Below are 18,012 nucleotides of genomic sequence, written 5' to 3' on the forward strand. Positions count from 1 at the left end.
AGATCCTGGCTAGGCTGCTGATCAACTGAACGCTGTCTCCGTGTCCTTCCTTCTTCGCCGACTCCGTCTACGCCTTTGGGAACCCCTGGACCTGCTGGGGTTGGACCCCGGCAGTTCCCTCTTTTTTTTTTAATGTTTTATTCATTTTAAAGGGAGAAGAAGGGAGGAGGAGAGATAGAAATATCGATCACACCTCTTACTGGAGATCGAGCCCTCAATGTGTACATATGCCCTGAAATGGAATCCAACTGGTAACCTCTTAGGGATTGGGATGATGCTCAACCAACTGAGTCACAGTGGCCAGGGCAAGATCTTCATTTCTAAAGGACACCCAGGTGATACCAATAACCCTGTTCTTTAGACCAACTTCAATAGCAGGGCCTACAGAACAATTATGTCCCAACATGTTCTGGTCAAATAAGGTTGAGAACACTCAAATAAAACAAGTTGTTCTTCTAAAAAACTTTTATTAAACTCCATGAAAATTACATACAATATTTTCAAACTTTCTTGATGTCTTGTTTTCAAAGAGCATTCCCTAGGATTAGTGTCTGTAAAACACACTGGAGCATAGAGGATCAGGCAAGGTGAAAGCAGTCAGGGGAAGTCAGAGAAGGCCACCAATTTGGAAGTCTCCTCCTTTCCCCCATTCTTCCAAACAGATACCTCAACTTCCACTTTTAAATGCTAATATCTATGTGTAAAAAGACAGAAAATAAACACATTAAACACAACAAAATAGCTATCTCTGGCTGGAGATATTATGACAAGGGGCCCTGTGCACGATTTCGTGCACCTTGAAAGGAACTGTGGGCCATGAGACTGTGGTGGCCACAGGGATGGGTCTCGGCCCATCCTCCACGCTCCTGCCAGTCCTCTCCCGCCTCAGCCCCCCAGTCCCCTGTCTGCCAGCAGTGCCACTGCTGCCACTCCCATGTGCTGACAGCGCTGGCCCCACTCACACCTGCTGACAGCGCAGAGCAATTGGGGCCAGCACCAGCAGTGGGTAGAAGTGGGACTGGTACCGTCAGTGGGTGCAAGCGGTGGCTGTTGCCCCGACCGCCCCTCAGGAGCAGGGGGAGATGGACAAGCGCTCAGGGGCGATCGGGGCTGGCAGCTGCCGCTCACACCAACAGTGCCGAGCAATTGGGTCCAGTGCTGGGCGCCAGCAGCAGGTGGAAGCAGCAGCTCTGATGCTGGCAGCGGGTGCGAGTGGGGTCCTTGCACGCAGCAGATGTGAGAGGTGGCTGCCGGCCCGATCACCCCTCAGAAGCAGGGGGAGGTGGAAAAGCCCTTAGGGGCGATCAGGGGCGGCAACCGCAGCTTGCACCCAATGATAGCACTGAGCGATTGGGGCCGGTGCCAGGTACCAGCAGCAGGTGTGAGCGTCGGGCAGGACCATGGCACATGGGAGCAAAGGATTTTCAGTAACCAGAGGTTCGCTCCAATGACAACGACCGGTGCCCCGCCTTGGCCTGGCGCCCCCGCTCACCTGCTCCACCATCCCACTGCGGCCAACACCTGCCATGTTCGGCACTCTGCCACCTGCTGCTGACATCTGCCACGTTCTGCGTGCGCCCCCTGGTAGTCAGCGCACGTCATAGCAACCAGCTGTCCGATTGTTCCGCAGTTTGGTCTATTTGCATATTAGCCTTTTATTATATAGGGTGGTGGACATTCCTACTTTCCTCCTTATACTTCTTCATTCTTTTATTATCTTCAATGAGCATGTAATGCTTTTGTAATCAGAATTATCTTAAGGAAAAAACGCTACCAACCATGCTCACTTTTATTTACATTCACATTTGAATGAATTACTTTACTCAGATTACTTTATTAAGCAGAAAAGAGTTTCTAGCAAAGAGAGCTACTAGAGAAGAAAATAAACAAATCAGAACATTTTTAAATGTTAAAATTAATTTTAGAGAGAAAGGAAGGGAAAGGATAGAGACACAGAAACAGCAATTAGAAAGAAACATTGATTGGCTGCCTCCTGCATGCCCCCTACAGGGATCAAGCCTACAACTTGGGCATGTGCACTGACCAGGAAAGGAACCATGTGCTCCTGGTTCATGGGTCGATGCTCAACGACTGAGAGCCACACCAGCCAGGCAAGAATCAGAACATTTTAGGATGTAGGCTAGAAATGAACATTGGTGAGGAGATTTTGGGCCTTAGGGGAACAAAAGATAAATAGCAAAAAGGGATGGAAAAAGACAAAGACCAAAACAACTTTGCCTACTCTGCAGATGCACCTGGAGCTGTAAAAACTTTGTATCATACATGCACATTCATATATACATATATAATCAAATTGGTTATTAATTACACTATTAGTGACCCTTATTATTTATATCACACATAAAAGGGGAAATAATATTTATTGGGATTGTTCTAAGAAATACTACGATATCAAAGAAGACAAGATACACAGCACAATAAATGCTACTATAAAAGACAACAAAATGAAGTTTGTTAATATTTATACTTCAACTACACCAAGCCTATCAACAATAAAGTGGTCAAATAACTGTGAATGGAATGTTAGCCAGCAATAAAAATGAATGAAAACATATATATTTGTTAACATAGGGAAAATAACTGATAGTACTTTGTTCTTCATTCATTATAATGCTAGCCCAGATTTTAACATAAGTTGTTATTATATTAAGTAATAGGTTTAGTGTTAGAAGTTATCAAGTTGTACAACACTAGATCTAGATATAATGAAATTTACAAGAAATCCTTATGAAGTTAACTTGCCAACAAATTTAAATGCTACCATGGCTAGGTAATAAAAAGAACTGGAAATGCAAATACCTGAATCTGACACTAATTAGTTAGTGACCTCGAACAAATTACAATCTTTCCAGGCTTGTTTCTTACCTGTCAAAGGATGCGAGGCCAGAGCCATGAGTTCCAACAAATAGTAAAGACCAAACCCAGTAGATTGCTATATGTTGCCTGGCAGTTCTCTAAGACAATACCACAACAAGAATACTCCAAACTGAGCTGAAAATCCTAACCAAGGAAGGTTTTCAAACAATAGTGGACTCAAACCATTTCAAAAGTTTTAATGCAAACATCTGTACCTGAAACCCCTCAGGATCTTCCCTCTGAAGACTATCTTACCACTTTATCATTAAGGTTTCAAGTAATAAAAACTAGCTGTCTCAAGAAATGACTAAATATTATGAAAGCTCTTGAAAAGTTCCTTCCAGCTCTGAAATTCTCTCAATCTCTCTCGCAACCCCCTCAAAGAACTTAATACATATATGCATAAACAATGGACACAAACAATGGTGTGGTGAAGGCCTGGGGGGGGGGGGCAGGCTGGGAGGAGGGAGGTAAAGGAGGAGTAAATATTATATTGGAAGACATCTGTAATACTGGCAACAATTAAATTAAATTAAATTAAATGGGGGGGTAGAGATTTTAACAAACATGAAAGTCAATAAACAAAGACATTGTAGGTGTTCAATATTTATTAAATGAATAATTTACAAAGTCATTATGACATTTTTATGCACTTGTAATACCAGTAAAATTACAACCTATAAAAGATGAATATTTAAGGTCAATATGTCTTTCAAAACAAAACAAAAACTAACGTTTCATTAAATCCTTGAGTAAAACTTGATACCCCAGAGAATGCTAATCTTTCTATCAAAGTATGCTGGCCCTGTATCTAATATTGAAGGAAAGAGGAGTAAGCAAAGAAACCTTTTACCCAAACAGGATTGTTTTATAAACCTGTTTATCAGAGACGGAAGGGTGAAAAGATCAATGAGTCAAAACAACCTGATTCTCAACCTGGGTTCTAACACTAAACTGTGATGATATGACCATCTTCCTTTCCTCCATGTAGGGTGGTTTGATGAGCAAATGGAAGGACATATAGGAAAGAATTCTGAATACAGTACAGCATTACATAAATGAAATTTAAAGATATTGCTTTTACTGAATTCCTACCCCCACCCCACAAATCACCAATAGTACAAAAAAATTAATTTTGCAATAATAAATTAGCATTCTTTAGCATTTTTAAATTTATTTTATTTTTTTTTAGAGAGAGAAAAACATTGATGTGATAGACAAACACAAATTGGTTGTCTTTGATACGTGCCCCAAAGACCAAACCCAAAACCTGGGTATGTGCCCTGACTGGGAATCGAACCCACAACCTTTTGGTGCCAGAGACGAAGCTCCAACCAACTGAGCCACACTGGCCACGGCCATATATTATATGCTTACAAATACATACTTAACAATAATGGCTACCATTTAGTGAACATTTACTATGTAAAAGTCACTGTGTAAAGAGCTTTACAGAAATTAGCTCATTAAAGCTTCTCAGCAATGTTTTTTAAAGAAAAACAAAAAACCTGAGTAGCATTGCCAATATAACCAATAAGATAGCTGAAGAAATACAGATTAAATTTAATAATGTAGTACTATTACAAAATTATTTTATTCTCAAAAAAGGTGGTTTCTGGGATGAGTAAATACTAAATATATTTAAATTTAACAGTCTATAATATCCTATGTAAATTTGTCATCAGCAAGTAATCATTTGCCTTCTAAAATCTTCAATTATATAACAACTCTAATTTTAAAAACAGTTTCTTTTAAAAACATACACATCTACACACACACATACATTTACACATGTACAAAGAGATAAAGAGAAGGTTTTGCCTAGTAATGAAGTGGCAGCTTCATTTGGCTAAAATTTCTTGAGACAAGTAATCCAACAAATTAGAAATTGGCCATGATATTAAAGCACATTTTAGCTTAAGTGCTTATTAATAATGGCCACAGCAATAACTGATTTCATACTTAACTTGAGCACAGGACTTCTCAAAAAACTAGGACTGTGTTGGAAAATTAATTTAAATTCTTTCTGTTTACTCCCTAGTAATATCTTCTTTGCTAGAATTCAAATTCTCAGATCTGGAACTGTCTCTCTCATCCACAATTCTATAGTTCAGGAATAATTCCTGGCATATGGTAGGTGTCTAATAAGCATTTACAGAATTATAGAATTTTTTTACTTCTATTTATTTCTGATAGTTCACACATGCATGCAGGAGGTCCTCTCCAAATTATGACTTATACAACCTGTTTCAAAATTCCAACTTTTTTCAAAGCTTATTTAAAATAAATAAAATTTCCTTTTTAATACCTGTTCCTCTTTTACCAAACCTTTATTGAACATATTACTTCCCAGGCACTGTGTCAAACATTTTCAAAAAAGATCATGAAAAACTCTTATTTCCTTAGAAACTGATAGCATAACAAGAGAGTAAATGCATATATGTAACAGAACTATAGTATGCTGAATGATATAATAAAGGTAAACATCACAAATTAATTTTGAGGGACTATTTGGATCCTAGAAAGAGAATATGGTTACTCTCATAACATTAACCAAAGAGCCATCCTCCCTTCTCTGATTAGCTTGTCCTCTGAGAAAAAATACTCAGCTTCCTGAGAAAATATGAATCAGTGCTGGATTTACGAAAAAATGCTAAAGCTAGACGGAGTACAGAATGAGATATGCACAAAAGACACACAAAAGAAGGCAAGTTTGGGATGTGCCTAGATCGGAGAATATCAGAGGAAATAGACACATGAGCTGGGTCTTTTCTCTCTCTCTCTCTCTCTCTCTCTCTCTCTCTCTCTCTCTCTCTCTCTCTCTCTCTTTCTTTTTAAATATATTTTTTATTGATATCAGAGAGGAAGGGAAAGGGAAAAACAGACAGAAACATCAATGATGAGAGAGAATCATTGATCGGCTGACTCCTGTATACCCCCTACTGGGAATCGAGCCTGCCACCTGAGCATGTGCCCTTGATCAGAATTGAACTCGGGACCCTTCAAGTCCTCAGGCTGACACTCTATTCACTGAGCCAAACCGGCTAGGGCATGAGCTGGGTCTTGAAGTATAGTTAACTAGGCAGGCAAAATGATAATGAAATTCTAGAAATATATCAGTGACTAATCCTATTAGTCTTACTATGAACAACTAGATGCAGTAAAAAGTACAAGAGGAAGGAAAATTCCATTATTTTCTTCATGTCTATCTAATTTCTATACTTGTTAGGTGTCTGCTAATTTGTATAATTTATCTTAAAAGCAGTAAGTTCACATATAAATGAAGATTAGTTCAATTTAATAATTAAATTTAATTTGTTCCATTAATTTAAAACTCAGTAGTTCAAAGAAATGCACTATATGAATTCTAAATTGTTTTTCAATTAAGCAATTTCAAATAGCATAAATTTCTATTTAGTTTTAGTATATTTTATTTTTTGATAGATCCTCAATGTCAACCATCTTAACTTTAAAAGTCATTCAACAGAGACCTTATAATTTAGTTGAGAAATATGTTTTATAATATGCTATACTCTTCCATGATTTCAGTAGTTAATTTCTCACTTTTAGCTGTATTATATAAATTTCAATAGTCTGGATAACAAGACCTAAATAAGTGGTGGAAGTGAGACGATAAAAATAAAAAACATAAAACGTTCCAAAGTTGTTTCTTTAAAATGCTAAGGTATTCATGTATAACATCATCTTTGAAATAATGCTAAAACATGAAACTAACATGTCAATTTTAAAACAATAAACATAGACCTAGCCAGCATTGCTCAGTGATTAGAGCGTCGGCCCTCACACTGGAGGGTCTCAGGTTTGATTCCTGGTCAAGGGCAAGTACCTGGGCTACAGGTTCGATCCCGATCCATGTGTCCCTCTCATATTGAGATCTCTTCCCCCCCCCCCCCGTTTTTTCTCCCCCTCCCCTCTCCCTTTCCCTCTCTGAAAATCAATGGAAAAAAATCCTCGGGTGAGGATTAACAAACAAACAAAATAAAACTAAATATGTTCAAAAACTGAGAAGAAAATTGTATTTCCTATTTGCACACATGTTTTTCAAAATATATATGACAAGTAGAAGAAAAAAGAAAATTAAAATATATCTGAAAACAAATAAAAATAAATACAGTAATAGAAACGAAATAAGATACTACGTTCTTTAAATGTATTCTACTTTAATCTTCAAAATAACCACATATTGTATTTTAACATTATTGTGCTATAAAAATACTACTGCCATGTTTAAGGGTGAAGAAAGTACATCTAAATCTCAGTTACTAGTCTAAATTGTGTTTTTAATCAATTAACACAGCTTCAAAATATAAAGTAAGCTGTAAAAAATAATGCTAAAACGAATATATACAATAAATTGCAGACAAAACAGCTGATAATATTTTTGTTGTTGTTAATCCTCACCTGAGAGCACTTTACCACAGACTTTCAGAGAGACTGGAAGGGAGGGAGAGAGAGAGAAACACTGACATGAGAGAGACACATCCATTGGCCAACTCCTGCAAGAGCACCAACCGGGAGGGGGATAGAAGGTGGGCCAGGATTCAAACCTGCAACACAGGTATGTGCTCTTGACCTGAAATCGAACCAGAGGCCCTTCAGTCTATGGGGACGACACTCTACCAGTGATGGCGAACCTATGGCACGTGTGTCAGAGGTGACACGCAAACTCATTTTGATTTTTCTTTGTTAAATGGCATTTAAATACCTACACTAATAAAAGAGAAACATGGTAATTGGCGTACGACCGCTACCCTTTTCACTGGCTAATCAGCGAGATATGCAAATTAACTGTCAGCCAAGATAGCGGCCGGCAGCCAGGCAGCTTAAAACTAACATGAGGCTTGCTTGCCTCAGTGACGGAGGAAACCAACGTTCCCCGCCTGCGCTGCAGGCCTCTGAGCCTGCAGTTTAAGAAACATTGTAACAAATACCACCTGACTTCAGCCAGCAGGATTGCAACATTGTAAGCAAAGGCCAGAAACCTACTTTCAGCCACGGAGGCCTAAGAGCTGGAGCCAAGCCTCAAGGTAACGCTGGCCCAGAATAAAATAAAAAAAGGAAAAAAGGAGCGGTTGGGAGCTTCAGTCACCCCCAGCCTGAAAACAGCCCTTAGCCCCTCACCCATACTGGCCAGGCACCCCAGTGGGGACCCCAACCCTGAAGGGTGTATGACCAGCTGCAAACAGCCATCATCCCCTCACCCAGGATGGCCAGGCACCCCAGTGGGGACCCCCACCCTGATCCACGACACCCTTCAGGGCAAACCAGCCGGCCCCCACCCGTGCACCAGGCCTCTACCCTATATATTAAAAGGGTAATATGCTCCCAGCACCAGGATCAGCGGAGCCATGAGGCCTCCCGGCACCGGGATCAGCGTGACAGGGGGCAGCGCCCAAACCCCCTGATCGCCCTGTGGCTCTGTGTGTGACAGGGTGCGCCGCCCCAACCCCAACCCACCCCCCCCCACGGGCCCTGCTCTGTGTGTGATGGGGTAGAACCATAACCTCCCCATCGGCCCTGCCCTGAGTGTGAGAGTGGCGGCGTCCCAACCCACTGATCCGCCCTGCTCTGTGTGTGACAGGAGACAGTGCCCCAACTCCGCTATCGGCCCTACTCTGTGACAGGGGGAGCTCCTCAACCCCCTGATGGGCCCTGCTCTGTGCATGACAGGGGGCAGCGCCCCAACCCCCGGATTGGCCCTGCTCTGTGCGTGACAGGGGGTGGCGCTGCAATCTCCCCATCGACCCTGCCTTGAGTGTGACAGGGGGCGGTGCCCCAACCCCCCAATAGGCCCTACCCTGAGTGTGACTGAGGGTGGCATCGCAACCTCCCAATCCGCCCTGCTCTGTGCATGACGGGGCGGCGCCCTAACTCCCCAATCGCCCCTGCTCTGAGCCTGACCAGGGGCTGCACCTAGGGATTGGGCCTGCCTCCGTCACCCAGGAGCAGGCCTAAGCCAGCAGGTCGTTATCTACCGAGGGGTCTCAGACTGCTAGAGGGCACAGGCCGGGCTGAGGGAGCCCCCCTCCCACCGAGTGCACAAATTTTTGTGCACCGGACCTCTAGTATAAAATAAGTATCAAAAATATAAGTCTTTGTGTTACTATTGTTGCAAATATCAAAAAATTTCTATATGTGACACGGCACCAGAGTTAAGTTAGGGTTTTTCAAAATGCTGACACGCCGAGCTCAAAAGGTTTGCCATCACTGCTCTAACCACTGAACACACTGGCCAGGGGAGTCTGATAATGCTTAAAAATACAGACTTAAAAAGTTATTGGAAAAGCAATGCTGGATATCAAATTGAATAGTCAAATTTAAAAAACAACAACACGTTAATTGAAAAAATTTAAATGCCTACAATGTTCCAGGTATTTTACTAGTTTCTGGGGATACCAAAGTGAGTAAGATAGTCCCGGCCTGGTAGAACAGATAAACCTCTAGACCAGCGGTTCTCAACCTGTGGGTCACGACCCCTTTGGCGGCTGAACAACCCTTTCACAGGGGTCACCTAAGACCATCCTGCATATCAGATATTTACATTATGATTCATAACAGTAGCAACATTACAGTTATGAAGTAGCAACGAAAATAATTTTATGGTTGGGTCACAACATGAGGAACTGTATTTAAAGGGCCAGAAGATTAAGAACCACTGCTCTAGACCAGTGGTCGGCAAACTCATTAGTCAATAGAGCCAAATATCAACAGTACAACAATTGAAATTTCTTTTGAGAGCCAAATTTTTTAAACTTAAACTATATAGGTAGGTACATTGTTATTAACTTAATTAGGGTACTCCTAAGGCTTAGGAAGAGCCACACTCAAGGGGCCAAAGAGCCGCATGTGGCTCGCGAGCCACAGTTTGCCGACCACTGCTCTAGACAATAATACAATATCGTGATTCTGTAGGAATAATTACTATATATCCATTTAGAAAGATAGACTGAATCAATGATAGTTGGGAGTACCATCTGATCAAAATATTTCAGTGCTGATGCAGCATAGGATTGGTTGGGATACACAGCAGAAAATGAAGCTAGGAAAGCAGTTTAGGAATAGATTATTATTGCCTGAAACATCAATCTCAGGAACTTAACCTTTGATTAGAAGTCACTGGAGAGTCCCTCTCTCTTATTTAATACAGGGACCAACATAATTACATAGCTTTCAAAAATTATACTGAAGATAACATTAGCAGCATTCTAGAGAAGAGATAAATTTGTCCAATAACTCACGAGAGATGATATGGACTTCTACATAACCTGGAAAAAGGACAGATTTGAGAGAAAATCCAGAGAAAGACTGAATATAAGGAATGATGGCTTACCATCAAAGATGAGTAAATAATAGTTTCTAGCTCAGGTTCCAGAAGAGCTGTGCCACACACAAAGAGAAGAAGTCACGTCTGGATAGGCAGAAATTGATTTCAGAGACATACAAGGAAAACTAGGAAAAAAGTGGCATTACAGATGGCAAGGAAGGAGAATTTCAATTCTTTTTAAAAAAGGTTACCAATACCAACTACTGCAATGACATAGAAAGAAGACTTGAAATTAAGCCACTGAGTTTAACAACTAGGTCACATAGAGATCTTACTCAACAAAGGATAAAGGAAAGGAAAAGAATGCTGCTGAAATAAATCTGTTGTATGTAGAAACCCAAGTTAGTAAAACTCTAGACCAAACAGTTCATAAACTTTTTGGTCTCAGGATTGCTACACTCTCAAAAGTTAAAAGAACTTTTGTCTTATCTGTCAAGGAATAAAATAAACAGAAAAAAATGTAAATATACACTAATGCATTTAAAAACTAACAAAAAGTACATCACACATTGATATAAATAACATTTTTGTGGGGGAAAAAAACTATATTTTCCAAAACAATAATTTTGCATGAAGAGTGGCACTTGCATATTTTTGCAAACCTCTATTATCTAACTTAACAGAAGTCATCTGGATTGTCATATCTACTTCTACATTCAATTTGCTGCACTACCCTGTTTTGGCTCAAGAACATGAAGAAAATCTGGACTCTCTAAAATATGTAGCAGATATAAGGAAGAAGTATTTTAATAGCCTTTCAGATAATAGTGAATATTCCTCTTTGATATTACATAAAAAACACACAAGTAGTTGTTTCTCAAAGATTAGCTGCATGTGAAATCTGAAACCACATCAAGGAAGGTTTCCTAGTGTTCCCTTAAAACACACTGGCTTATTTACAACTTTGAATGGATTATATCCATGCACAGTTTTGTAAAATCATACCCTGGTTATTGGAAAATGTTGGGTCACTGAGTTATGAAGATTGTCCAAATGTTGACAAATTTCATGACAAACTATCATAAATTACATTAATTAATATTACCACATGATCTCATCTTTAAAGAATTCTAAGTTCTTAATATCACTGTAGTGGTTACAAGTTTTCAAAAACTCTAATTTTCTCCTGAAAGCTCAATTTTTATCATTGCCAACAAATACTATCAACTGTTTTTCTTAAAGTGACAGACACACTTTGTTCATTTTTTAGAAAATATCTGCTAAATATCCAAGTCCGAAGAACCACAATTTGCCAGGAATTCTTTCAAGTAAAAATGATGTTCTACAAAAAAAAGGAGCTAGTTTTGCTTGCACCTCAACACAATTGCTTTCCCATGAATCAACAACTCTGCAATAAAGGAAAATGTGCTTTTATGTTCCAGTACTTCCTGGTTTATGAAACAGAATATTAAAAAAGACATGAGACTTCATTAAATTAGTAACTTTTACTGCTTCATCAAAGATATTCTTAAGTGCGTCTGACGTTATTTTTACTGCATGTGCATGGTGGTGAAGATTACCATGAAGGTAACAGTTTGGTGCCACTACTTTGATTCATGCTAAGGGCCAGCAGTTTGACCCACCATTGCCTCTGCACCACCACTACAAGTAACAACACAGTGAAAAGGGCAAATAACATCTCAGTATGATTAAGAAAACAGTTTGGGCTTCACAGGCTTCCTAAAAGAGAATTCCAGGGTTCCTCAATCACCCTTTAAAAACCAATACCTAGATTACCAAAACACAATCATTTTCAAAATTTCTCTGTAAACACTGAGCCCATGTAACTACTCTAACCCCAAGATATAGGGAGGAAACCCAACCCCTCCTAGAACAACAGTGTGGCAGCTGGAAAGGGAGGCTCAGGTATTCTGCATTATCTGAAAAACGGACTGACTTAGATGGTCCTCAATTTTTTTCTCCCATTCTCACACCAAAAGTCTAGGAGAGTCTGTGCCAAACTTCAAATTACAAGACAGGAAGCAAGTATGGAAAGACAATAATGATACTGAAATGATTTTTATCAGATAACTGGTTTCTTTAAGGTTTTTTTCAAAATGTGAATTTTATACAGCTTAATCCCATTCTATTTCAGAAGCTGAAATAATTCATTCTTTAAACCAACAGTCAGATCCTAACCACAAAACTGTATTCCGTTAGAAACACTATTTTTCTTTACACGAGAAAATTTCACCTCTTCAGCATAAAAGAAAGATTTAATAATACTACCTCATGTACAGATCTGGTACAATTCAAAGTGTTTCTGATTTGATAAAATACAAAAGAAGCAAGAAACATCTATTTTGTTCACCATTGTATGTCCAGTACCTAGCTCTGCCCTTGTATAAAATAAGATGTTCAATAAACATTGCTGAATGCTGGGTACTGAAGTGACTGAAATGAATAAGAACCCTGTTCACCAGACTCTTAGTGCTCTTCCTACTATGTAAAATCTTTTTCATCATTCTCTAAAATAACATCTTAGGGAACCTAAAGGAGCTATTACAATTTACCTTTAGAAGATCATCTGTTCCACTTGAAATTACACTAGAAAGCCTCCTATGAATTAGATGTTTTATAGGTTTTCATTTAGATCACACTTCATCATTTTTCAAAAAATACATTTTTATTGATTTCAGAGAGGAAGGGAGTGGGAGAGATAGAAACATCAATGATGAGAGAGAATCATTGATCGGCTGCCTCCTGCACACCAACTGGGGATTGAGCCCGCAACCCGGGCATGTGCCCTTGACCGGAATCAAACCTGGGACCCTTCAGTCTGCAGGCCGAGGCTCTATCCACTGAGCCAAACCGGCTAGGGTGTCATCATCATTTTTTAATATTTGCTATCTGAATTAAGCAGTAATTTCCATTCCTATATGAAGTGACAGTAAGATACTAATCTAACTCAATCATCATACATTATACTATCCTCACACAGACACTATACTCAATATTTCATTTTCTCAGATGATTCAGAATGGCTCTTAATTTCTTAGTTTCTCGGGTTTATATTTGAGACACCTTGCCTTATAAGAAGTTGAGATATAAATATGAAGGAGCCCTAGCTGGTTTGGCTCAATGGATAGAGTGTTGGCCTGTGGTCTGAAGGGTCCCGGGTTCCATTCTGATCAAGGGCACATACCTGGGATGTGGGCTCGATCCCCAGTAGGGGGCGTGCAGGAGGCAGCCGATCAATGATTCTCTCTCATCATTGATGTGTTTTTTTTCTCTCTCTCTCTCTCCTCTCTGAAATCAATAAAAATATTTTTAAAATAAAAAATAAATATGAAGGAGACTATGTAGTGCTTTCAATAACAATTTGTCACCATAGCTTTTTCTTTTTAAAATTTTCCTGTCGTTTTGACATTTATCATTTTCGCTCACAAAAGCACAATGTAGAAAACCTCAGGTACTTGCACTATGTAGTTATTTAGCTTCTGGATTAAAAAAAGATTAATAAAATTTAAACTAATTAAGGCGAGCAAGTACAAACTAAAATTCAATCATAGAAATGGTTTAAATTTAAAGAATATAATTTATCAATTTAGGAATTGAAGCTACTTCAATCAAATCACATTTCATTTAAAATACTGCTATAAACATAACCTCTTTTCATTCCATACAAACTGTTATTCTGCAGAAAAACATGACCTACCAAGGATATAGCCAAAGGAAATGGCCTTCTGTTGTAATATAAGGGATTTGAACTAGACTTTTTTTTTTTTTTTAACTAGATAGTCTTTAAAGAAAATAAAATTGCCACTGAAGACTTTATAGGGGACCATGGCCCCATCTTCTCTAGAGGTTTAGAAGAAAAGATGTTTCAAGGGTCTGGGATGGCTTACATTTGGCCTCCCATATATGGACCGAGACAGAATCAGTTCAAAGGTCAGTCTGACCCAAGGGATTCAAGCCCAGTCTGTCCTCTTGCAAACTAGTCATTAGCAATCTGCATCCTTCTGCTCTGCAGCTATCCAGCCCCTGCTTTGGTAATCACCAACCTTATCCTTGAAATTACCTTAACTGCTAATTAACATGTCAGTTGTAGAGAATTATTTCTTCCAACTACTAAAAACGTTTGCTTCTCCAGAGTGTTCTGCAGTCCTTTAATCCTGTTTTCTAACATTACCAGAAAGGGCAATATTTTGTGGTGCAATCAATATCTGTCCTATTAACAATGCCCTGCTCCACTGTTTTATCCAAACATGGATTCCACTCTGATTTTCAGAAATGAAGAAAATAACAGAGAAATTAGAGCTCTTAGAGCTCTTAATTTATAGCCAAAATCAAAAGAGAAGAGACAATTCAGAGAGGGGAAGGCAGAAGCTGAGAGGATTGTAGTGTAGAACACTTACTTTTAGGAACAGAGTGTCCCTTAGACTTCTGGTGAGTTGCCCAGAGCCTCTTCAGTTTCAATCCAAATGAGAATGCTTCTCTGAGTCCTCCTCAAGTAATTCACTAACAATTGGATCTACAAGAGCTCAGATGTACTGGTAAAAAATATCAGGGGCCCCATGGGCGCCTCAAGCCTCTTTTAAACTAGGCCCACTTCTCTGTCCTGGGCCAACTCCCCTGTGCACTATATTCCTTCTTTTCCAGGTGCCAGGTATTCAGCCTGTTTCTTCTCTTCTGAGCTGCCACCACCTACTCTATTTCTCAGGGTTCCTCTAATCCCAAGACTGGCTGTGGAGTAGGACACCAGCTTCCCCCCTTCCTTGCTGTCCCTGCAAATAAACATATAGGCTCTTCTAGTTTCAGTATTTTTCTAATGGCTACAAAGAAAATAGAGGGAACAACAAAAAGCAACAATTTCATACCAGAGATTAAGATTATAATAACCATCTCCACTTTAAAATTCCTGCCTCCAAAAACCAATTTTTCTGAAAATTGTCTATTGAGCATTTTTAAAAGTGGAAAATACTAACATAGATATACAAACATAATGTGAACCAATTCCCACCTTATATAAAGATTTCTGCTTTTCAAAAATATTTAAATCACAGGTCCAAAAAATAGTTACCACATTAATTTTAGCAAACAGGTACTTTTTTATTAGAATGTTCTGTTACATTCCCTTGAATTTTGTAAATTTTTGAAAATGTGCTTTTTAAAGGATATTATGGAAAATTTCATCCAATGATAATGGGAATATGCGAAAAGCATACTATGATTTACAAAAAGACTTATGTCCAAAGCAGCCAGCTTCATTCACTGAGTAAATCTTAAAGTGTTAAATTACTGCCAACCATTTCTGAATCTACATTTTAAAAATTAAATAAAATTTCTACATGGTGCTTAAAAATCTGAATAGCTCATTTTTAGAAATCTAATTCCTACTGAACATATAAATCTAAAGTCAATTTTGTGTTAATGTTTTTTAAAACAACAGTATATCACATTAGTACGCTTATATTCTTGTGGTAATTTAGTTTGTAACAGATTCTGTGATATCAAAATACATGTTAATTCAATATCAAGCTATAAATCACAGGATTATAATAAATTAACTTAAAAACTACCTTCCTATAAAGGCGAAGGAACTCTGTAACTAAGTGCTGGCATATCAAGACTGTCACTGACTTGGAATTTCCTGGATGATTTTCTTTACCCAGTAAATGAACTTAAGTGTTTCTGTAAAAGATTCAATTGTTGCAAGCTTACAATAAAATAAAGACTGAAAATAGACAGAGATCAAGTCATCTCATTGGTAGATAGTCTAACAGATTGCCATTTGATCAAACTAAAGATATTCAGATACTTTCGGTAAAAAATGTGTCCGTGACTGGGCTCATCTCCAACTACCTATTTATAAAACATTAAAGAACTGGAATACAAACACGAAGCAAAACCCTGATCTGACCCTTCCAGACGTCTGCATAAAAAGGGAAGTTAAACCTATTCTGTATTCTATAACCAAATAGTTTACTTTGAAGAACGACAGTAAATTACATCTTTTGCTCCTAAACAGGAGGTCTTCATGGTTTTTCTTTGGTTCCGACACACTAACACAACAATGCAGCCAACACTATTACATCCGGAACGTGTGTGGGGTGGGGTGGGGTGGGGTGGGGTGGGGGGAGGACATTACACCTAGTGACACCAATTGAATCCAAGTCGCTACTGCCTCCCTTCAATAATTTATTCTCTCTTGGCAGCAAAAGACGTTACGGCCTCTTCAATTACCCCTCACCGCAAGCCATGGCTGGGGTCGCGATCAATCTGACCCAATTCCTATCGCGGCCGCCCCCTCCTTCTGGCCTCCTCTCGCCGCGCCTGCGAGTGTCACGGAGGGGGGACGCGGGGGCCGCAGGGGCGTCCTGGGCGGGCGCCGCGACCCGGCCGGCGGGCGGGCGGCGCGCGGGGCAGGCGCGGGACTCACCGGGTGGAGGTGCCCTTCCGCACATCGCACATCATGCACTTGAAGGCCTCGGCGCTGTTCCGGAAGGTGCAGACGCTACAGTCCCAGTAGCCCTCGTCCGAGGACGGCTTCGGCTGCCGCTTCGGCCTGCGGGACACAAGCCGGACACGACGCCCCGCGGGGTCACCAGCAGGCCGCGCCCGGCGCCCCGGCCCGCGGCCGCCCGCCCCGCCCCGCCCCCTGCCCCAATTCCGCGACCCCGGCCCCGCGGGCCCGGCCGCCGCTCGTCTCGGAGGGGGAGGGGAGCCAGGAAGGGGGAGGGCGCGAGCGCGGTGCAGTCGCCGCTAACCCTGCCCGCCGCCGCGCCGCCCTGACACCCCGGGCTGCCGCCATCGCGGCTCCATTGTGGGGCGGCCGGCGCCGGCCCCTCGCGCGGAGCAGCGGCGTCGCCCCCGTTCTCGCCCCGCTGGCTGCCCGGGCGGCGAGCGAGGCGGCCGCCCGCAGCCCGGCGCGAGGGCCCCGCCGCCCGCCCGGTCCGGTCCGGGCCCGGGGGCCGGGCGCCGTTACCTGGTGGGGCTCTTCTTGTCTCCCATGGCTTGGCTACCGATGCTCGCCGAGAGTCGCCGCCGCGGCCGCGCTGTTTGTCAATACGGAGGAGAATAAGCCGGGCGGAAGCGGGCGGGGAGGTGGAGGGGGCGGGGAGGGCCGCAGCGCCGCGCTCCGAGCCGCCGCCGGATCCCACGCAGCCTCCAGCTGTCGGGGAAACTCCTGCCCGGGCCACGTGACCCGCGCCCGCCAACCAGCGGCCGCGCCCGCGACTTCAAACGCGGCCAGCGCGGTCCGGCACCGCGGCGAGTTCGCGGGCGGGCGGCGTGGGGGTGACGCTGCGGCCTGGGCGCCGCCGCCCCGCCCGCCCCCCTCGCCCGCTCTCCCCGCCTCCACGAGGCACCCCGGGCGAGCGGGGGCCGCCACGCGCTCGCGAGCCTCTCTCCGTCCCGCGGGGTGGCGGGGGATGCTAGGTCCTCCCGGGGAGCTTGGTCCTGGCCGGGGCCGGTGTCTGGAGGTCCGCCCCGCTCGGGGCGGGCGGGGGTGTCTGCGGGGGAACCGCTTTCCCAGGTTCGGCCTCCTGGGCTCCTCGGACCCAGCCCGGAGGATGCCTGGGGGGGGGACGGGAGCCAACCTTGAGCGCTGTGGCTGGGGCCTGAGAATACTGTCTGGTTTACCAAGTAGGGAATTTCGCGCTCAACTCAGAGGAAATGAAACCGAGGTTCACAGGAGGTTCGATGACTTCCTCTGCGTTACATAATTAGAAGATAACAGCCAGGAATCTAACCCTGGTTTCAGTTACACAGGCGCTGCGTTGGCTTCCCAGGCCTCCGCAGTAGCTTTAAAAAATACTTTTAAAGTACTCAGTCCCTTTTAAAAAATA

At 42.0% G+C, this 18,012-nt stretch overlaps 1 protein-coding gene and 1 long non-coding RNA gene across 4 annotated transcripts in view; both read right to left on the reverse strand.

Annotated features, from left to right (window-relative positions):
* YAF2 (YY1 associated factor 2) overlaps positions 1 to 17,394 on the reverse strand; it is a 110,653-nt gene extending 93,259 nt beyond the window's left edge. Inside the window, exons 1-2 of one of the 3 annotated variants that reach the window (XM_059682609.1) lie at positions 17,151 to 17,394; positions 16,605 to 16,730 (exon numbers count right to left, since the gene is read on the reverse strand). In XM_059682609.1, the coding sequence (XP_059538592.1) occupies positions 16,605 to 16,629 (25 nt within the window). In that variant the 5' untranslated portion in view covers positions 16,630 to 16,730; positions 17,151 to 17,394. The remainder of the gene's footprint in view (positions 1 to 16,604; positions 16,731 to 17,150) is intronic. The other 2 variants (XM_059682607.1, XM_059682610.1) reach the window with 2 other exon arrangements.
* LOC132227473 (uncharacterized) lies at positions 451 to 5,665 on the reverse strand. Its single transcript, XR_009451191.1, has 2 exons — positions 1,493 to 5,665; positions 451 to 694 (listed from the first exon to the last, which is right to left on the reverse strand). It is a non-coding gene; the product is annotated as an uncharacterized LOC132227473 (long non-coding RNA).
* Positions 17,395 to 18,012: the final 618 nt, after the last annotated feature.

The sequence above is a fragment of the Myotis daubentonii genome, chromosome 2 (assembly GCF_963259705.1).
Source record: "Myotis daubentonii chromosome 2, mMyoDau2.1, whole genome shotgun sequence".
NCBI classification, from domain to species: domain Eukaryota; kingdom Metazoa; phylum Chordata; class Mammalia; order Chiroptera; family Vespertilionidae; genus Myotis; species Myotis daubentonii.